Source organism: Podarcis vaucheri (assembly GCF_965113315.1).
Source record: "Podarcis vaucheri genome assembly, chromosome: 1".
In the NCBI taxonomy this organism is placed as follows: domain Eukaryota; kingdom Metazoa; phylum Chordata; class Lepidosauria; order Squamata; family Lacertidae; genus Podarcis; species Podarcis vaucheri.
The window spans coordinates 11,555,230-11,577,707 of NC_138759.1; the positions used below are offsets into that span (position 1 = coordinate 11,555,230).

General features: G+C 49.4%; 1 protein-coding gene across 1 annotated transcript in view; it reads left to right on the forward strand.

The window, feature by feature from the left end:
• Positions 1–22,478, forward strand: part of PPP1R36 (protein phosphatase 1 regulatory subunit 36) — a gene marked incomplete at its 5' end in the record, with an annotated part of 78,932 nt that overhangs the window by 40,349 nt on the left and 16,105 nt on the right. The window contains 6 exons of the mRNA XM_082236363.1: positions 2,252–2,316; positions 3,225–3,320; positions 4,597–4,715; positions 7,916–7,982; positions 14,717–14,815; positions 16,817–16,957. Coding sequence (XP_082092489.1) covers positions 2,252–2,316; positions 3,225–3,320; positions 4,597–4,715; positions 7,916–7,982; positions 14,717–14,815; positions 16,817–16,957 — 587 coding nt within the window. The remainder of the gene's footprint in view (positions 1–2,251; positions 2,317–3,224; positions 3,321–4,596; positions 4,716–7,915; positions 7,983–14,716; positions 14,816–16,816; positions 16,958–22,478) is intronic.

Genomic DNA, 22,478 nt, shown 5'->3' on the forward strand with positions numbered 1-22,478 from the left:
GGGCGGGAACACCTGCCCCACCGCCGGGCTTCGTAGCGCTGCTGCGAAGCCGGGCGGGGGGGCGGGAACACCTTCTGAAGGCGGGCGGGGGGCAAAAGTCTTTGTCCCCCCTGCCTGCCTTCCCAGGGGCTTTTAAATCGCCCCGGACAGCGGAGAAGTCCTCCGCTGTCCTGGGGCGATTTTAAAATGCCGCCCGCCAGCATTTTAAGATCGCCCGGACAGCAGAGAAGTCCTCCGCTATCCCGGGGTTTTTTAAAATGCTGGGGGTGGGAAGAAAAGCCCTTGTCCCCCCCCCCCAGCCTTCAGAAGAGGTCCGGGGACAGACTGTCCCCGGACCTGGTCTGAAGGCGGTTTCCCTAGGAACGCATTAATTGATTTTCAATGCATTCCTATGGGAAACCGTGCATCGCAAGACGAAAAAACCGCAAGACGAAGAGACTTGCGGAACGAATTAATTTCGTCTTGCGAGGCACCACTGTACTTTCTAGGAGGAAAAAAGTGAGTGTTATGGAGCAAAAAATACGGTAAGTCTGCATTCCTGGATGTGTCTAGTGACTGTGGAACTTCTTGGGGGTGGGGTGGGGTTTGCAGATATTCCTTTTTTCTTTCTTCAAAAAAAGCCCAAGGTTGGATATGACCAGGTTGGGTCTTGCACCCAGTGCCGGATTTACGTATAAGCTAAACAAGCTATAGCTTAGGGCCCCACTCTCTTGGGGGCCCCCAAAAAAATTTAAAGGGAAAAAAACCTGGATGTACATTTCCAAAAATATAAGATAAAAAACAAATACAATAAAACATACAGCAACACTGTTGTTGCATTATTAAGTTTGTTATAAATAAAAAAAATCATTTTAAGTTAGAGCTTAATAATTATTTCACTATTAATATACTTCTTCTTAATTGTATTTCACCATTAATATACTTCTTCTTAATTGTATTTCAATTCAACAATTACTTTGATAAAATACATATTTTGTTATGTGCAAATGGCTTTAGATACCTATCAGGTCCATAAATTACCATATAGCATATATTCAACACAAAAAACAGCGACAATTTGTTGACAACGGACAGCTGGACATATAAAGGGCCCCATTACCTTCAATAGCTGAGGGCCTCCCTAAACCTAAATCCAGCCCTGCTTGCACCTTTCATAGCTGGGTCGCCATGCAACCTTCACCTGCCAAAATCCCCTCTTCAAACCCAAATGTTAGAGGCACCCACTCTTGCATCCACAATTCAGGAGCTTTGTTTATTTACTTATTGCATTTCTACCCCACCTTTCTTCCAAAAGCCCCCAAAAGGGCCTACATTGGGGACCCCACCCTCCACCCCTCAGCCCTGTGAGGTAGGTCAGGCTGAGAGACCATGATGAGCTCCAAGATCACCCAGTGAACTTCATGGCTGAGTGGGGAATTGAACCCTGGTCTTCCAGGTCCCAGGCAGACACTTTAACCACTGCACTATGTTGGCTGTCTAACCTTTTATGAATTAAATCTTACTTGAGGAATACAACTGGCTTGCATTATTATTATTATTATTATTATTATTATTATTATTATTATTATTATTATTTGTGTATCCCACCCAACTGACTGGGTTGTCCCAACCACTCTAGGCAGCTTCCAACATAATAAAACCTCAAACATTAAAAACTTCCCGAAGGGCTGCCTTCAGATGTCTCCTAAAAACTGTATAATTATTTATCTCATTGACATCTGATGAGAGGGCACGCCACAGGTCGGACAACACTATATGTGCTCATATATATTTATTCCGCCTTCCATCCCTATCCATAGTGTTTCTGATGGTCACAAACTTGAAACGACCAGTCAACATCGGTTGCTGCTGTTTTTAAATAGGCAGTTGGAAATATTCAGTCAATGTCTTGATTATTATGATTAGGATTATTAGATGGACCACTGGCCTTTATATACACCGGTGGCCAATATTGTGGAAGCCTTTAGGAAAAGTTGTCTTTCTAAGGCTTGGTGGCTCACGACATCAGTCTATTTTTTAGAATAATGCTATGAAATAATATCCCTGGAAGTTGCTTGATAATGTCCCAGTGGTTGTTCCAGCCCTGTTTTTGGATGTACATTGAATCACCATTCTTCAGAAGCACATGGCATTGGGCTTATCGGTCAGGCTTATGAGCTCGCTGGATTTTTGGAGCTGAAAATCGAACATGAAAATGATGAAATGGTTTAAATTAATGCCTCGAAACTTTTGTATTCCGAAACGCTTGCAGTTCACGAAAGTTAACCCTGGCTTGTGGTACTGGAAAGATGACAGCCGAAGTCTTGAATTTGCATGGTAAGGATTCAGTGTCCCTTTCTGTCTGACTTTGTTGCGTTTCTGTTTGTGGTTATCGCGATTTCGTATCACTTGCCAGTGAGCTAGTTTATGAAGTGCCTGGCCTTGCAGCAAGATTTCCCCCCCCTCCATGCACAGTCCATTAAAATCAATAAAACCAATGGAATCTACAACATTTCCAACAATAGCAGATCATAATCAGCAGGATGAAACCAATACATTTTAGTAAACAGAATCCTTGTTTTCCAAAAGCATGGAGGAACTGAAATGTTTTTTCTTTGCCTCTGAAAGGAGGCAAATGTCAGGCCTGATAGAACCCTTGGCAGGGATGGGAGGTAAGAAGAGGTATTCCACAGTAAACAAAGTGACAATTGAAAAGAGCCTGAGTTTGCAGGATGCCGCTCTTTCCAACTGTGAGAGTGTCTAGTAATATGCCTCATCTCTCCCTAAGTGCAATTGATCCAAACATACCCATTCCTTCAATCTCTGCAAGAATAAAAAATGAAAACATCTCTGTAATTTTGAAGCAGAAGATACCCCACGCTGATTGGTTGAGCATGCTGTGATGTCATAAAGAACCACCAGTCCAATCCCTGAAGCTGTTCCCCCTCGCCTTCAGTATTCATTTTTTTTGGGGGGGCGGGGATTATTAAGGATGGAGGAGGAACAGATCAACTCAGAAATGTTGTGGATGCTGGGGCTTTGGAAAATTAAAAAAACCAAGTATCCCAGCTGAATTATAGCGGGCAGGGGCAAGACTGCATCCTAAACTGGCACTGGACTTGCTGCCATTCCTCTCTGCTGGGCTCACTCTGTGACTGAGAGATGCAGGATGAGCTCTCTTTCCTGTGTAGTTGTATGAATTGCCACTGCCATTACCGAAAACTCCCCTCTGTTTGGTACTGCAGTGCTCAGCCTAAGGAGGAAGATAAGGAAGTGGAGAAGAAGTCAAAGAAAGGGAAAACCATCCACTTCCAAGAGATGGCCACAAAAACGCCAGACAGGTGACCCAGTTTAAAAATCAGCAGAGCTTGAAATGCCCAGACTATAGTCTGTGGTCTTGGCAAGGGTGTAAGAAGTCCTGGATTCAAATCCCACGCAAATCCTGCATTTGGGGAAGGGGAAGAGACTGGACGTACCTTTGGGGATGGAACATAGCTCAGTGCAGAAGGCCCTAGGTTTGATCCCCAGCAAAGACCAAGGCCTGAGATCCTGGAGAGCTGCTGCCTGCCAGGGTAGGCAGTATTGGGCTAGATGGAGAAATGGTCTGAGCCTGACCTGGATGGTAAGGGAATCCCACTGATGTCACCAATTTATTTATTTTTTTAAAATAAAATTATTGGTTTTAAAAAGTTCTCCTTTGTGACTCTTGAGACAGGAGTTCCAATTCATTCTAGGTAGAGTGAGGTGGCCTGCCTCAAGTGCACCATCAAAGGGGAGCAAATGGTCAATTTTTTGGTCTATTATTATATTGTTGCCATTGCCACTGGGGTTGCCGTTTGGATTTTGTGCCCTAATGTCACGGGCCACCTCTGCCTGCTTAGCAGCAAACGTGTTTGGGCAAGCTGCTTGTTTGCAGTCACTTCCCTGTCTGTAAAATGGGAACAATAGCAACACAACATCGCAGGCCTGCTTTTTTGCTGATGTGTACACCATACATACATCTGATGTATCTACCCTCCCCTCTTCTGCACCTGCATCCCATAATGCCTTAACTACAATTGATCATTTGAGGATCCACACCCTCAAATATGAGAAAGAACGGGTCCACAGGCCATCTGCATCGGTAGGATGGGAAGACGGCTGCACAAACTGGGCCATTTTCATCACTGCGTCTTGCAAAGAGTTTCCCCTCCAGGTCACATCCACACCATACATTCAAAGCCCTCTGATGCTACTTCAATCAGTCCTGGTTTCCCCCAAAGAATTCTGGGAACTGTAGTTGCTAGGAATCTCCTCTTGGAACTACAGTTCCCAACACCCTCAAACTACAGTTCCCAGGATTCTTGGGGGAGGGAGCTATGGCTGTTAAAGTGGTATGACAGTGCTTTAAATGTGTGTTGTGGATGTCCTAAGTGCCGCCCCTTTGTGGATATTAAAGGCTCGAGAGACCAGTTAGGAAGCTTCATGTGCCCATAGAAGGCTGAATTCTGCCTTTGTTTTCAACGTAATCAAGGTTACCTGGAAAGAGAACATCCCAGAGTTTAGCTCCAGAGTTGCCTTGGCATGTGTCCAATTAAATGAAATGCAAGTCCTATCCACCCTCCATTTTATCTGCAGACCGGATCCTGTTTTTTTCCGAGATATCTTTTCCGTACGGAGAAGTATCCAAGAAGATAAGATGCCCCGGCCGTTGAAGCGATTGCAAAAGGAACTGATTTCTCTAGAAGACGTTAAGTGTAAGTGTGGGTGCTGAATTGCCAAGTTAGTTGCAGCTTATTGATCTTCTCCGGCATCCTTGAGATTGTTCCAAGGGTTGCTGATTTCAGTGTTATCCTGAGTCAACAGCACTTGTTTACTTGGCTAAATGGCTTGTGTCCAGCATACCTAAGAATCATAAAAATCAAAGAAATAGCTTCTTTGTCCCAGCTGTGGGAGCCAAGAGCACCGTCCACCTTAACAGTCTTGCACAGAATCAGCAACGGCAGTCCTATGCGCTACAGACCAAACAGGGAGTGGGTGTTTTGCAGAAAGGCTCCAGCCATGGAAATAACTTGAGTCATGCAAGATTTCCAGTCCATATGGAGCAGGGGAAGGCAGAAAGGCAGCCTTCTTTTCTATATCGCATCATGGTGCCAGTCTCTTCTTTCATAATGGCATCTTCATAGCATTGGTTACAACATTTTACTATCTCAGATTGCACAAATAGGCTTCATTATGGTTTTTGCCCAACACATGTTAGGTGTGGCTGAGGCTTTGACAAATGTTTCTTAATGGACTGGTGAGTGGCAGTGTTTCACTTGGTCATCTGGAAATCTCTCTGTTTCTCTGTCTCTCCTGCCATTGGGATGTGATGTGAATCGGAGCGTATGGGAAGGGCAGAGAAGGTGCAGTAAGCCTGAATCTCAGGAGACTCAGACAAAGAGCACTGAATTTTGTCAGATTGGAAACAATGGGGGACTGAGCTGGAGGGGACGTTTATTAACTAGGGTTACCATACGTCTGGGGTGGAAATCGCGAAAATGCCCAGGAAAATCCGAACATATGGAAATCTATTTCGGCAGTGCGGTTTCTGGCGAATAAAGCTCAACAACTCTGCCCAAAAAATGCTCAACAACTTTTCTGTCCAGATTTTCACTGTTTGAAACATGGTGGCAACCCTAATTAAAACATGCATGTCCCACCTTGCTTCCAGAAGCTCAAGGTAGCGTAGCACAACGACAGCCTTGCAGGGTAGGTGAGGCTGAGAGAGAGATTGACTGGTTACCCAGTGTCTTTCATGGCTGAACAATTTGGTTCTGGGTCTCTCGGCTTTTACTCTTGAGCCTTCAAACACTACACTACTCTGGCTTCGCCTGAAGGCATACGTAGCTGCTTTTGTATATTTGCGAACAAAGCAAGTATTACAAAGGCACTATTTCAGCGCACTTTTGTTTGACTAAAGCTAGTTAATGCTTGGGAAAGTACAGAGCAGGTAAGCACAATGAATGCAGCAGTGCACCTAAAGTCATTCTCATGTGCTGCAGGTATATGCCTGCCCAGAGCAGACTATTCAGAATGCAGGGAGAGGGGGATGGAAGTGGGCATGTATTTTCCCTCTCATCAGAAACTCCCTGCCTATCCTTCTCTCTGTTGTGTGGCCTTTCAGCTTCCTATGCCTGGCATGTAACCCCCCTTATGTTTCTTTATAAATAAGGTGTGGCATAAATCGCTAAATCAGTTGTAACAGTAATTTCTAAGCACATTGCTTTCCTCTAGCATTTTAATGGTATGGCCCTAGGAGGACTGCCTTGCATTTTTCCTTTGAAAAGTTGAGTAGGCTTCGAAAAACGTTGCAAGACCTTAAATTTGGACTGGGATTCTGGAAATCTTTCTGGACAGGAAAGGCTGTCCACGCATAGGTCAATCCACCTTAGACAAGTTGTCAAAATGTGCTAGAAGAAGCCGTGTTCTTACGGAGATGGAAAACCCTGTGTCTGGGTAATAGAACTTCAGGGCAAACTGCAGGTGGGAGCAAACATGATTTAATGTTTCTCCATACAAAAAAGAAGAAAAAACCCCTCCACACTCCATGTAGAAAAATAGATGATGAGGAGAAGGCTAGACTAGTATTCTGTGTGTGTGTTTTTAAGCACATTTCTCCTTCAAAGGATTATAGGCACTGTTGATACATTTCCCAACAACCCTTAACACACTACTGTGCCCAGAATTATTTGAAGGTTGTGTCTGTGTGCTTTGGATGTGTTTCAAAGGCGTGATGTGCCTACAGCCATTAAGAACCAAAATAGATGTAATTTGTATTTTTACAAACATGTGCATTAAGTGCAAAAAAAAAAGCCCTAGTATTAATTTGGCCCCTTTCCCTGACTTGGTAGATTTCTATATTCAGGGACTGCTTTTGTACAGAGGAGCTTTCAGTCAAGTGAGTCTCACCTGCAGTCTAAAGGTGAACCACCCAGATGCATTTTTACCGCCTCCATGAAAACTAGACCGGGGCGACTTGCTTATTCCTCTTGGGTCATGCCTGATGCAGCTTTGATAAACTCCAAGCCTGCCACAATAGTGACGTGCATCCATCATCCCACAGATCTCCTGGTGCATAGCTCAGTGGCAGGGTTTTCCAGGTACAATCCCTGGGATCACTGACAGAGCCCTACACCCAAACCGCACCCACTTCTGCGCTCCCTGGAAGGAGGCATGCTTAAGGTGAAACAAAGCAGAGCAAATAAAACCAACCCAAATTTAATGGGCTGTTTTCCTTACTCCCGTCTCAAGTTACACCAATCCCGTATAGGGCAGTTCTAAACATGTCTACTTGGAGATAAGTGAATTCCATGTGATTTGTTCTTAGTAAGCGTGTTTTAGGATTCCATGTGATTTGTTTAGGGAAGTTTTTAATATTTAATGCTGTACTGTTTTTACCACTCGATTGGGAGCCGCCCCGAGTGGCTGGGGAAACTCAGCCAGATGGGCGGGGTATAAATAATAAATTATTATTATTATTCCCCAACTCCTTGCATAGCTCCCCTTAGAGCACTTCCTTGGGGATCCTGCCATCTTCCATTCTGCTGACATGGCCAAGCCAGAGCCCTAACGATCGAAACAAATCAGAACTGGAAGCGAGTTCAGCAAATGTGATTTTCCATAAGTTTGACAAGGACTGGAGAGACTTGGGTTCAAATCCTCCTTAGCGTAAAGCTCACTGGGTGATTTGGGGACAGTACTTAATTTCTTCACAGCTTAGTTAACAGGGCTAGAGGGGGGAATAAAATGGGTGGACCACCCTGAGCTCTGTGGAGGAATTTTAGTCTAAAAATATAGGCAAACAGAACTCAATTTATGTAAAAATCTTCTCTGAGATAGTTTGCAGTCACTTTGCAGGGATGGACGAGAAGGCAGTGCTACAGATTTTTACAATTTTCATTTTGAATGTTTTCAGACGCTGCCCTGTTTCTGGCCCACGAAGACGATTCCTTTCGCATGCATTCTTTCTCTTTAGTTATGAGGTATGCCATTTGGTATTTGCATTTCACAGTAGGATGCTTTCACTTCATTTTTTTAAAAAAGAAAAATATATTTTACGGCACCTTGTAAAAACCAAGTCAGATGTTAGCAGAGAGGTTGCCAAATCCTGTGTCATCAAGACCTGAATTCTGAAAGATATCTTTGGCATATATACAATTCCGTGAGAGGGGATGAAATATACTCAGAGTCGCAAAGTGATTTCATGCTCTTTATTCAGCTCATAGTGGTGAGGAGGAATGAATGAATGTCCCCTCAGAGTATCTGCTTTATATACATTATTTACACAATGGGCTGCACATGATTGGTTAATTCTGGAATTCTACTGTAAGCCAATCAGGTTGTGGATTCACTTATATCTGGAGCATGATTGGGTGCTTCCTGCCAACCAATCAGACTGCTGCATTGTTCTTGGACCAATCAGACTGCTGCATTCTGAATCCTATTGTTCTAGGACCAATCAGACTGCTGCAATTTGGATCCTATTGTTCTAGGACCAATCAGACTGCTGCAGTTTGGATCCTAGTCAACTCAGTACATAACACCCCTCCCCTCTAAGTTCCAGTCCTGCCCGGGAGTTCACATTCATAGTCCTCAAGGTATGCCGGCGGCCTACGTGTGCGTTGCGGCCTGTGGTGTTCCCTGGTCCGGGGTTCAGGTTCTGGCTCGTGTTCCAAGGATGCTGGCTGTGATGGGCCTGTTTGGTCTGGCGCAACCGGCTCGCTCAGTCGTGGTTCTGGTTCCGGTGTCCTTTCGGCCTCGCGGGTCCTCTCTGTATTTACTGATTCTGCCTCTCCTGCTGGCCCCTCCTGGTCTATGGGCCTCACTGCCCCTCTGTTCCCTTGGGACTCCTCTGACCTTTCCTCCTCCTGGTTTTCTCCTGGGAATCGTCGCCGTATCTGGTCGCAGTGGCGGCGCCAGCATTGCCCCCCATCTGTTAGCACCTCGTACGACACGGGGCCAGTGACCCTGGTGACTGTGGCGGGTACCCATGCTGGGCCTGCCCCAAAATTCTTTGCGTACACTGGGTCCTGGGCCTCAAAGGTCCGGGGGTTCCTGCCTTCCCCCACCACTACCTCATCCTGAGCTCTATCGGGGTGAAGGCGGTCCAATCTGATTGCAAGGCGCCGACCCATTAGTAGTTCAGCAGGGCTCCGGCCAGTCGCTGAGCTGGGGGTGCTGTGCTGTGCTAGGAGGAATGTGGCAAGGCGGTACTCCCAATCCCCTTGCGTCATGCGGCGAAGGGTGTCCTTGGTGGTCCGCACCATGCGTTCTGCTTGGCCATTGGTGGCAGGGTGGAATGGTGCCGAACGGATGTGGCGGATGGCGTTCTGCGCTGTGAAGGTTTGGAATTCTCCTGACGTAAATGCAGTCCCGTTGTCTGAGACGAGAGTGTCCGGGAGCCCGTGGGTTGCAAACAGCCTGCGTAGTACCCGGATGGCTGCGGACGTGGAAGTGGATGGTACCAGTGCGACTTCCAGCCATTTGGTGTAGGAGTCCACCACTATGAAGAATGTTTTCCCCTGAAAGGGGCCAGCAAAGTCCACATGCAGGCGTGACCATGGTGCTCGGGCGGACTCCCAGGACTGGACTGGGGCCCTTGGGGGATCTGGGCGGGATTCTTGGCAGGCCTGGCAGTGTTTGACCCAGGCCTCTATCTCTCCGTCGATCCCTGGCCACCACACATAACTCCTGGCAAGGGCCTTCATTCTTACTACCCCTGGGTGTGTCTCGTGTAGGGCTGTGAGGACCCTTTTGCGGAGGGGCTGGGGAACAACGACCCTGCTTCCCCATAACAGGCACCCCTTGTGGGCCGACAGTTCATGTTTGCGGGTTGTGTAGCCGGCGAATTCTGGCCCGGGGCTGCTGCTGGGCCATCCCCTCCACACCCAGTCCAGGACCCGGGAGATGACCCTATCTTTCTTGGAATGGTGTGCAACTTCTTGTGCCTGAATGGGGCGGTCGGGAAGCAGCTCCAGGCTCATAACCTCTTGTGCAGGTGCTGGGTCGGGGCCTGTTTCCGGTAGTGGTAGCCTGCTGAGGGCGTCCGCATGGCCCATTGCCTTCCCCGGGCGGTGAATCAGTGCATACTGGTAGCTGGCAAGGAAAATTGACCACCTGAGGACGCGAGGAGACAGCACTTGGGGGGTCTGCTTTTCGGGGGCAAACAAGCCAAGCAACGGCTTGTGGTCAGTCACCACGGTGAAGGGCCGCCCGTATAAGAAATCATGGAATTTTTTTACTCCCTTCACGATTGCCAGACCCTCTTTGTCTATTTGTGAGTAGTTCCGCTCGGTTGCGTTGAGTGTCTGGGAAAAGTACGCCACCGGTACCTCTCTTCCATCCGGGAGTTGGTGCCCCAGGACAGCGCCAATGCCATAGGGTGAGGCGTCGCATGCTAGCACCACCGGCAGCCTCTCGTCGAAGTGTGCCAAGACAGAGTTTGAGACAAGCAAGTCCTTGACTGCCTGGAATGCGGCCTCCTGGCGCTGGCCCCACACCCAAGGGGCCCGCTTGTCTAGGAGTCTGTGTAGGGGCTCCGCTACCGCCGCCTTGTGGGGAAGGAAGGAATGGTAAAAGTTCAATAGTCCCAAGAAGGCCTGAAGTTCAGTCTTGCTCTTGGGCGCTGGGGCATCACAAATAGCCCGTACCTTGTCCCCAGTCGGGTGGACCCCTTCTGCGTCCACCATAAATCCCAGAAAGTCCACCTGAGGCACTCCTAGTAGACATTTTTCCCGCTTCACCTTGAGGCCCGCCGTCTGGAAACGGTGCAGAACGGTGCGGAGGCGGTCCTCAAACTCCTCTGGTGTGGGCCCGGCAATCAACACATCATCGAAGAAGGGGGTGACGCCAGGAATCCCTTTAAGGAGCGAGTCCATTAGATTCTGGAATATGCCTGGTGCCACACTGACACCGAATTGCAGCCGCTTTACCCTGAACGCTCCTCTGTGCGTCACAATTGTCTGTGCCTCTGCTGTGGCCTCATCTACTGGCAGCTGTTGATATGCTTGGGCCAAGTCCAGCTTGCCAAAAAATTTCGACCCAGCCAGGGTGGCAAGGACATGGCTGACCACTGGCACTGGGTATGCATGGGCCGTGAGGGCCTTGTTTATGGTACATTTGTAGTCTGCGCAGATGCGGACCGAACCATTAGGCTTGACGGGTGTGACGATTGGAGTTTCCCAGGGGGCATTAGGCACCGGCTCCAGCACTCCTTGCTCCACGAGGCGGTCCAATTCCTCGTCTATACGGGGTTTCAGGGCGAACGGGACCCGGCGGGCCTTGAGCCTAACCGGTCGTACTGCGGGGTCAAGCTGTAGAGCAATGGGGGGGCCCGTATACTGTCCCAATTTCCCATCGAAAACCCCTGGAAATTCCTTGCAGATGGCGTCCACGTCCACTTGTAAGGTAGTGTGGTTCACCCCGGTGATGGCTAGCCCCAGTGGTCCAAACCATGCCAATCCCAGTAAGCTAATGTAGGGGCCCTTGACCACAAGCAAGTCCAGTTGCCGCGTCCGCCCTCGGTATTGCACCCTGAAGGTCCCCACCCCCATTGTGGGGACCTTACGTTTCTGGAAGTCCCGTAGGGTGAATGGGGCCGGCCTGAGTTTGGGACCCCCAGTAGGACACAGTTTCCTTAAGGTCTTTGCCGAGATTATGGATAGAGTTGAACCCGTGTCAAGCTCCATGCGGCATGGGGCCCCCTCTATCTGTACCTCTACATAAATTTTCTCTACGTTGGGGTGGGGCAACTGGTATACCTGGCAGTCCGTGAGCTCCGTCGAGTTGCCTTGGTGCGTTGGGCCCCGGGACCTGGGGCTCTTGGGTTGGTCATCTGATGCCTGGTGTCGGGTGGGCCGAGCCCGACACACCCGGGCGATGTGTCCCGATTTTCTGCACTGCCTGCACTCTGCGTTGCGGAAACGGCAGGTCCTCCTCTCGTGACTCTCCCCGCAGCTTGCGCAGTTTCCTCCTTCTCGTCGAGGCAGCTGTGGTCTGTGCGCTGCTTGAGTGCGCTGCTGTACTCGGTGCACCTCCTCCCTGTCGGATCCTGAGTCGTCGTTGAGGTCTTCGTGGTGGACCCTCGGTTGGGATGGCAGGCTCGGCCGTGCCTCTTGCGTCGACCTCTCGGCAGCTTCCGTTGCCAGGGCCTCCTCCAGAGCGACCTGGAACGTTAGGTCCTTCTTAGCGTAGAGGCGTCGTTGCAGCTTCTCATCCTTCAGGCCACCGACGAGGCGGTCACGAAGCATGTTCTCCAGCTCTGAGAAGTTGCAGAACCGGGCGGCTTGGCGGAGAGAGGTCACAAACCCAGTTATGGTTTCCCCAGGGGCTTGTCGCTTTGCGTAGAAGGCATTTCGACGAGCCACCACTGAGGGCTGCGGTGAAAAGTGCCCCTTCAGCTGTTCCATTATTGTTTTGTATGGAACAGTAGCGACGTCTTCAGGCGCAAGGAGGGCCCGGGCGATTTCAAACGTCTCCTCTCCGCAGACGCTGAAGAGTATCGCCCTCTTCTTGGCGTCTTCTTCGTCGGTGACCCCTTTGGCTTCTAGGAGGAAGGTGAAACGGGAGGCGTACGCTTCCCAGTCTCCAGATGCTGGGTTGAATGGCGAGAAGCTGCAGTTGGCGGCCATTCTGAGTTCCTTGTGTCCCGGAGCTGAAGCCTGGATACACGGTGCGAGGCAGCGGTGCGGCAGGTGGCGGTGCTGCGGTGCTGTGTGTGGCAGTCAGCTCAGCAGGATCCCACCTTCGTCGCCAGTGAAATATACTCAGAGTCGCAAAGTGATTTCATGCTCTTTATTCAGCTCATAGTGGTGAGGAGGAATGAATGAATGTCCCCTCAGAGTATCTGCTTTATATACATTATTTACACAATGGGCTGCACATGATTGGTTAATTCTGGAATTCTACTGTAAGCCAATCAGGTTGTGGATTCACTTATATCTGGAGCATGATTGGGTGCTTCCTGCCAACCAATCAGACTGCTGCATTGTTCTTGGACCAATCAGACTGCTGCATTCTGAATCCTATTGTTCTAGGACCAATCAGACTGCTGCAATTTGGATCCTATTGTTCTAGGACCAATCAGACTGCTGCAGTTTGGATCCTAGTCAACTCAGTACATAACAGGGGAAATGTCAGAAATCACAACCATCACATCCTCAGACAAGTACCCTTGTGGCTGCTTCTCGCTACACTTCCATTTGAAGTATGAAATGGGCCGGTTGCAGAAAACTTAGTCAATCATATGAGCAGACCTGGGGCAAGGGATTGCACTTCACCTGCAACAGGAGATTAATAAGGGATCTGGGTTAATATATGTGCTTTTAGCATTGCAAAGCAGGGCTGGGGAACATCAGGCCTGGGGGCTAAATGTGGCCCTCCACGGCTTTCTGTGCGGCCCTTGGAACACTTCCCAGGCTACTTCTCAGTTGGTTAGAGTGTGGTGCTGATAATGTCAAGGTTGCAGGTTCGATCTGCATATGGGGCAGCTTCATATTCCTGCACTGCAGGGGGTTGGACTAGATGACCCTCAGGGACCCTTCCAGCTGTACAGTTCTAAGGTTTTATGATTCTCCTCTCCCCAGACCACACCTTTGACTGGCTTAATGTTTCTGCCTGCTTGGAATTGTTTGCATCCCACTCACCCCCACCTTCCTCCAAGGACCTCAGACCACATGCATTATTCCCACCTCTTATTATTCCCACTTCTTCACAAAAACCCTGCGAGGTAGGTTAGGCTAAGAGAGAATAGCCATCCCAAGATCACGCAGTAAGCTTTGTGGGTTAAGAGAGAGCCAGTGTGGTGTAGTGGTTAAGAGCAGTGGACTCGTAATCAGGTGAACCAGGTTCGCGTCTCCGCTCCTCCACATGCAGCTGCTGGGTGACCTTGGGCCAGTCACACTTTTTTGAAGTCTCTCAGCCCCACTCACCTCACAGAGTGTTTGTTGTGGGGGAGGAAGGGAAAGGAGAATGTTAGCTGCTTTGAGACTCCTGAAGGGGAGTGAAAGGCGGGGTATCAAATCCAAACTCTTCTTCTTCTTCTTAAGTGGGAATGACGATGATTGGGAGGGCCAATTAATTATCCCTTATTCTAAAATCCCATTATGGTTAAGTGACCCTCTGGGTCTTCACACATAATAGGCTGCTGGGATAGCTCAGTTGGTAGAGCAGGAGACCTTTAATCTCAGGGTCAAGGGTTCGAGCCCCACGTTGGGCATGAACGTTGGGTATCATGAAGGGTAAAGGTAAAGGGACCCCTGACCATTAGGTCCAGTCGTGGCCGACTCTGGGGTTGTGGCACTCATCTCGCTTTATTGGCCGAGGGAGCTGGCGTACAGCTTCCGGGTCATGTGGCCAGCATGACTAAGCCGCTTCTGGCGAACCAGAGTAGCGCACGGAAACGCCGTTTACCTTCCCGCCAGAGCGGTACCTATTTATCTACTTGCACTTTGACGTGCTTTCGAACTGCTAGGTTGGCAGGAGCAGGGACCGAGCAACGGGAAGCTCACCCCGTCGCGGGGATTCGAACCTCCAACCTTCTGATCGGCAAGTCCTAGGCTCTGTGGTTTAACCCACAGCGCCACCCGTGTCCCTATCGTGAAAGGTACCCAGGTGCCATTGCCCAGTGGGCTGCATTCAGCAAAAGAAAACTGCTCCCTTCTGAAGAAGTTTACATGGGCGACGTGGTGTTTTGCTCTGTTCTTAAATTCTGCTCTAGGTGCCAGCAGCTAGATGATTTTCTCATGGCTCTGCTGTACTATCTGAATTTTTATCTGGAAAAATTAGCCTTGGAGATGAAACCCAAATCTTTCATGGGGTGAGTAAAATTGCTTGGATGTGTGTCTTAAGTGGAGTCCCGTCTTGTTTAGAAAGGGCTATTGCTCTATATATTCAGTGTGGGTGTGCTTTGCTTCAAGACCCGATTTGTGCTGGTTAGAAAGATCACAAGCCACGAGGCCTCAAGCCCAGACCTTGGAGAGTTGCCAGTGCTCAGGTGACTAATGGATGAATAGTCTGAAGTTGGGAGTCCAAGACCATTTCCTGTGATTCTGCGGGACACTTGTCACGTCCCAGGAGCTATTTGAGCCCAGTGTTCTTCAGCCTCCTCTGACTGGTTCCATCCTTCTTTCCTGGGTCATTTCTGACTTTCTTCCTCCACAAGGAGACTTGAGTCAGTGCATCTCAGCATTTTCAGGTCAGCCCCACCTCTTCTGTTCTCCTTCATGGCTGCGTTTGAGGTCAGTTCTGCATCGCTGGTTGTGGCCTAAGACCAGCCGAAGCTGAGGTGGTGGGTGTTGCACGAACCATTGAAAAGTGGACAGAACTGAGAGCCGATGTGGTGTAGTGGTTAAGAGTGGTAGACTCGTTATCTGGTGAACTGGGTTCGCGTCTCCGCTCCTCCACATGCAGCTGCTGGGTGACCTTGGGCCAGTCACACTTCTCTGAAGTCTCTCAGCCTCACACCTCACAGAGTGTTTGTTGTGGAGGAGGAAGGGCAAGGAGAATGTTAGCCGCTTTGAGACTCCTTCGGGTAGTGATAAAGCAAAATATCAAATGCACTCTTCTTCTTAAAGAAAAAAAGAAGAAAAAAAGTGGACAGAACTCTCCCTTCTTTCTCCACAAATGCACCCAAACCTACTTTCACTAGTGCCTTGGCCTGGGTATCTCTGCTCTGTTGCCCCATGCATGTTGGCAAGGAGCACCAACCCTCTTGCTTACCTGGGGGTTTCAGGTGAGTCCACATCAGCCGAAAGCTATTTCCTGCATTGAACTCAGCCATAATGCTGTCGTCCCCACTGCCCCCCCTTGTAACAGACTTTTAGGTTGCCTTTCAAAATATAAATACCTTGCAAAGACAGCTTACAGAGTACAGGTCAAACAAATGAGTCAAGCCAACTTTTGTTTGAATTGGCAGCTGCCTTATGCCCCAACACCTACCTGTTTTGTTTTGTGTTGACCCAGGTGAGATCTTAAACTAGACCATTTAGATTAGATCACCACCAATGCTTCCTTAGGTGTTGGGACATGGTTCTATGAATGTGGTTCAAAAACATCTGGATGGCCACAGAGGATCCCCAGCCTTGAGGGAGGCCAATAATGTGTGGCCATCCGAGATGTTGTTGGATCACATTCATAGAATCATGAATTGGAAGGGACCTCAAGGGTCATCTAGCCCAGCCCCCTGCCATGCAGGAATCTCGGCTAAAGCATCCATGACAGGTGGTCATCCAACCTCTGCTTTAAAACCTCAAATGAAGGAGAGCCCACAACCTCCTGAGATAGACCGTCCCACTGGCATCAGAAAGTTCTTCCTGATGTTTAGTCGGAATCTCCTTCCTTGTAACTTGAAGCCACTGATTCGAGTCCTACCACCAGAGCAGGAGAAAACAAGCTTGCTCCATGATTCCCATCATCCCTGGCTATTGGCTCTGCTGGCCGAGTCTGATGGGTACTGGAGGCCAGCAACCTCTGGAGGAACACAGGTTAGCCACACCTGACCTACCTGGAGACATTCTAGCACACAACACCTTGGTCCTTCCTGCTCCTTATTTGCAATTACCCTACTGTTCTTTTGTATCACCTAATCTACTAATGATAGTCCAGGTATAGTGGATCTTGCTTGCCTGACCAGAGTCTTGCTGGGCAATCCCAGGGCGTGCCACTCCAGCCCTGTGATTTACCAGTAATCTTTCTGTTGCTTTCTTTTATTTGGGTCAGAATTCCCTGGTGCAGACGTAGTGTTCTTGATTGTCTAACCATGAGTGGGAGAGTGCTCTGTGCAATGCTTTTTTAAATGACTTGCTTCTTTGTTAAACAGGAAGCCCAGTGCCCTGGAAAGGAAAGAGATGCGGGAGAACCAAATCAAGCTAGCAGTGACCAAAAAGCACCTGGCCGAGCTGTACTGCATCCTCATCCTCGGGCTGGGAATGTCTGATCAGCATCACATGGCTTGCGGGAAGTAAGGAAATGGCTGCGCCCAGGAAATGCTTTTCTGTAATGCCATCTGCTCTTCGCAGCAGATGTCTAGGGAATAAAACAGAAGAAGTGGGAACTTGGGATTCTGAGTGGGTTGTCAAAACCCAATGCCCTTTGAGAGTCCTTTATGGAAACCGAAGGGGGACGTGCCGCCTGATTCTTAGCGTTTTCACCAGGAAGCAAATCCCAGAGAGTTCAGTGGGGAAGGGTTGTAGCTCATCAGGAGAGCACCTGCTTTACATGCAAAATGTCACCGGTTCAATTCCTGGCATGGGAAGGGCTCTTGTGAAATCCTGGAGAATAGCTGCCAATTAAAGTAGGACAGCTCCTGCCAACCTAGCAGTTCGAAAGCACATCAAAGTGCAATTAGATAAATAGGTATCGCTCCAGCGGGAAGGTAAACGGCGTTTCCGTGCGCTGCTCTGGTTTTTGCCAGAAGTGGCTTAGTCATGCTGGCCACATGACCTAGAAGCTGTCTGTGGACAAACACCAGCTCCCTTGGCCTATAGAGCAAGATGAGTGCTGCAACCCCAGAGTCGTCCGCGACTGGACTTAACTGTCAGGGGTACCTTTACCTTTACCTTAAAGTAGGACATGCTGATAGCTCAGTCGTGGGTAGAGTTGTGGGTTCAGGTTGGGCGAAGGTTTTCTGCATTGCAGGGGATTGGACAAGGTGATCCTCATGGTCCCTTCCTACAATTCTACGATTCTGTATTGTGGATGAGGCAGTGGTCTAACTCAGTAGAAGGCTTGGCTTGTTTTCAAGTAAGGTTGCATAACTTCCAGGTAAACCTGCACTCAGGAAATCTGTGCAAGGGTACAGTCTTAAGCAAAAAAATATTGGTGCCGTAAGGTCCCAATGAACTTAGTGGGACAAATTCCAAAATAACATTAGTTAGGATCACAGGCTAAAAGTCTCATCATTTTTCCTTAGAAGTCACTAAAATCAGCAGTCATAGCCTCTGGGTGAATGTGTTCGGGATCTGGTAGCATGCAAATAGCTGTTGCAACTTAACAAAACTCATTACAATATTTGCTATCAGATTTCTGTGATTAGGGCTACCACTGTCGGCTGCCTTATCGCAATGCCTTGCCAGAGAGTTTTGGGCTTGGCAATGGTGTGTTGGTAGACTGCACAAATCTGGCAGTGTGCTTCCGTGGTAAGTAATTTTAGGCACTCTTACTCTTCTGAATAGCTAGGAAATACTTGGAAGGGGGGGCCATGGCTTATTCCCACGCTCCTAGCAAAGGATGATCCCTAGCTGCTGCTGGCAGTTTGAGTAATTTTGGAGAGAGATACCTGAGTCTTAGCATTTACCTTATTTTTCACTCGTCTATAGGACACACTTTTCCCCCTCCAAAAATTAAGGGGAAATGTGTGCGCGTCCTATGGAGCGAATGCAGGCTCCTTGGCTTCAGGGTAAGCTCGGGGGGCAGTGGGAAGGCGGTGTGCCGCCTTTGCGCTGCTCCCTGACCTGGTCTTTGAGGCTTTTCCCCGAGGAGGGAGAAGGGACTGACTGGCCATGTCAGTCCCTTCTCCCACCTCGTAGAAAAGCCAGCAGAAGCCGTGCGCGCCTTAAAGGGTGCACGGCTCCTGTGGTCTTTTGCGGGAGGTGGGGGAATTCCCCCACCTCCCGCAAAAGCACGCAAAAGCCGTACGCTCTATAAAGGGTGCGCAGCTTCTGCTGGCTTTTCTACGAGGTGGGGGAATTCCCCCACCTCCTAGAAAAGCCCACAGGAGCCGCACACCCTTTAAAGAGCGCGCCGCTCTTGGGGGCTTTTCCCCGAGGAGGGACAAGGGACTGACTGGCTGTGTCAGTCCCTTCTCCCTACTGGTTGAAAAGCCCTCAGGAGCCGCGTGCGGCTCCTGTGGGCTTTTGCAGGAGATGGGGGAATTCCCCCACCTCCCGCAAAAGCAGGGAGAAGGTCTGGGAGAAGTGCACAGGCTGCGCACAGCCTATCTGCTGCTCCCAGAGCTGGGGGGGGGATCATATTTTTTTCCTTGATTTCCCCCTCTGAAAACTAGGTGCACCCTATGGCCAAGTGCGCCCTATGGAGCAAAAATACGGTAGGTTGCTGGCTACTTCACCTGGAGCTCTGATGTGCGAGCAGCGGACTTTCCTCCATCTCTGCTCAATGCGTACGTTTGTAAAGAAGGGCAAATATTACATGACAGAAGTTCTGGCAACTGCTTCCAAAGGAAATGAAACTTGAGCAAGCTCTGTGCCTCTGGAACATCTCAACACGTAAAGAAGTGGGACGAATGTCACAGTATGAAGAAGGTCACCATGGGGAGGGGCGAGTACTTTTTAAAAATTTATTTTAAATCCTTGGGCCAAATCCCTTGCGGTGACCGCCACCTTACAAAGCCCATGAAAACACAGCAGCCCCTATTTCCCAGCACTGCCTCCACTCCCATTAAGGTTGCCATCTCCGGGAAGAAAAACCAGCGTGGCCTGCTCTTGCGAGTTTAGCAGATATTTTCTATGCAGAACTCAGCAAACAAGGCTTTTCATGCTATGGAGACAAAGACAATCTCCTTCTGCTTGCTGCAGATTCAGCGTCTGTTAAAAGCACCGCAACAGAATTTTGTTCAGAAGGCAATAAGACAGCTCCCAAACCAAAGCCTGCCAGTCTTACCAGTTGCTCTAGAGCAGGGGCATTCAGGCTTCAGGCTTGCTGGATCCATTTTGTAGGTTTTGTTTGCAAGAACCTGAAGTTATACCAACAAGGACCAGGTACAAAGGGCATGTGTTGACATCTGTCTTTCTCAAGAGACAATGGAGTGTCGGGAGGTGGAGTCAAACCACTTTGTTAGCAGCACCAAGTGACCTCCCCAGGGCACAAGCCTGGCCATGTGTCTGGAGATCCTGGGCTGCCCAGACGACAAGACACCACCCCCTCTCAGACTCGTTGATGTGGTCCAAAGGAAAGCAGAGCAAGACGTTTGGCACCAGCTTGGCTGCAGGAGTCGCTGGAAGGCGCCATCCAATCGCCTTAGGCACTTCACTCTGGATTTGTGTAGGGTTTACTCCTGAAGACGTCCCACAAGGCAGCGGAGATTCAGGACCAGAGTTTTCCTTCTCATAGATGGCTTACAGTTAAAATTAAGGAACAGGATGCCTCTGAGCCAAGGGATTTGACCTGAGCTCATAGTTCTTTCCCCCCAAACCTGTTCCTGCTTAGCTTTGTTCATTTCTGATTTAGGGTTTTAAGAGTTTTAAACAATTGGGAGTCTTGCAGCAAGCTACCCACCTATTTGCCTTCTGCTCAGGCCTGCTCTAGAGAGTTCCCCTTCTTATGTTCTCTAGCCCAGTGTTTTTCAACCACTGTTCCGCGGCACACTAGTGTGCCGCGAGATGTTGCCTGGTGTGCCGCGAGATGTTGCCTGGAGGGAGGCGGGCGAGTCGGGCGGCGAGAGGCGGGGCGGCGGCGGCGAGGAGAGGCCGCCTAGCGCGGGGCTCTCGCCGTCTGCCTGCTTGGCTGCCTGCGAGCTCGGCGGGCAGCGCCTCCGTCCGCAGCGCCCACCTCGCGGCTCTCATTCCCTGCCCCTGCCAAAGCTCACCCAGCCAAGCCGCGCTCTCCTTCCTGCCTCGCTTTGCTGCCTCCTCCCCCCCCCCAAAGCTTGGAGGTTCCCCGGCAAGGGGGAGGGAAAAAAATTGAAACTTACACTTTCGTGCGTCCCTCCCGGCGTGACGCTGCGCGCTGACATCACGGGGCTGTAATGGTGGTGTGCCTCGAGATTTTTTTCATCAAACAAGTGTGCCTTTGCCCAAAAAAGGTTGGGAAACACTGCTCTAGCCAATCTCTTCAGCTGGCCTCTGTTGCAGCTTGATCCGTAGGCGTTACCAGGTGGTCCTCTTGTGTTGTGAGAAACTTAGTCTGCTGGTTTCTGCTCCTAAAGGTGCAGCTGCAAGTCAGGCTGATCCCTCACTGCCCCCAGGCAGCTAATAACACTAATGGCGGTGGAAAGAGGACTGGAGAGAAGGGCTGGTACTGGGGAGAAGAGATGGCATACTTGAGCCTTGCCTGCTTTGAATCACTCACTCTCACTGGCTTTCTTCCAGTATGTGGCTTCGAAGGGCAGGAAAAAGCCCCAAACTCTTATACAATGGTATTTCGGGTTAAGAACTGAATTTGTTCCAGAGGTCCGTTCTTAACCTGAATCGTGCTTTTGCTAATGGGGCCTCCTGCTGCACGATTTCTGTTCTTATCCTGGAGCAAAGTTCTTAACCTGGAGCAACCACTTCCTGGTTAGCAGAGTCTGTAACCCGAAGCGTCTGTAACTCGAGGTACCACTGTTGTTGTTGTTGTTTAGTTGTTTAGTTGTGTCTGACTCTTCGTGACCCCATGGACCAGAGCACGCCAGGCACTCCTGTCTTCCACTGCCTCCCACAGTTTGGTCAAACTCATGCTGGTAGCTTCGAGAACACTGTCCAACCATCTCGTCCTCTGTCGTCCCCTTCTCCTTGTGCCCTCCATCTTTCCCAACATCAGGGTCTTTTCCAGGGAGTCTTCTCTTCTCATGAGGTGGCCAAAGTATTGGAGCCTCAGCTTCAGGATCTGTCCTTCCAGTGAGCACTCAGGGCTGATTTCCTTCAGAATGGAGAGGTTTGATCTTCTTGCAGTCCATGGGACTCTCAAGAGTCTCCTCCAGCACCATAATTCAAAAGCATCCATTCTTTGGCAATCAGCCTTCTTTATGGTCCAGCTCTCACTTCCATACATCACTACTGGGAAAACCATAGCTTTAACTATATGCAAAGCACAGGTCAACCTTGGCAGGTCATTTCTTTGACTCACGTTTTTTGAGTCGAGTTTATTTCTCCTGCACCAGCTCGGGCATCCTTTCTTTGAGCTTTATGATGGTGCAGAGCAAAAGAAACAAACAGCGGCAGCTTTATTTCAGATTGGTTACACTCCCCAAAGCTTGCATGGCTGTTTTGTTGTTGGCAGGAAGCTCTTGCTCGGCGTTCAGAACCAAAGCCGCGTTTATTCAGCGCGGAAGTCCCCGTGGGGATTTGCCTTCCTGTTTAGCTGGACATGACCTGCTGCAAGGACCTGCTGGCCTGTGCTTTTTCAGAAAGCCCACGAGACTGCCGGAACGGAGAGAGGAGAGTTGTCTCGGCAGCTTTAGGAGAGCACCCTTAAAGACGCGCAGAATCCCAGCTGGAAAGCGAAGGCTGCCGGGGAGCACATTGCCAAGGAATGAGCTTTTACTGATATGATTCCAGGGTGAAGCAACAGGACTCAGCCAAATTAACTTGCAGGAAGAATTCCAGCGAGGCCTTAGCTGGGGTTAGCAGACTTGGCAGGAACACAGAGTCCCCGAGCACCATGTTTTACAATCTCTTCTGAATAAATGTTTTTTCCTTCCAGTAGCACCTTAAAGACCAACTAAGTTAGTTCTTGGTATGAGCTTTCGTGTGCATGCACACTTCTTCAGATACCAAGAACTAACTTAGTTGGTCTTTAAGGTGCTACTGGAAGAAAAAAAAAATATT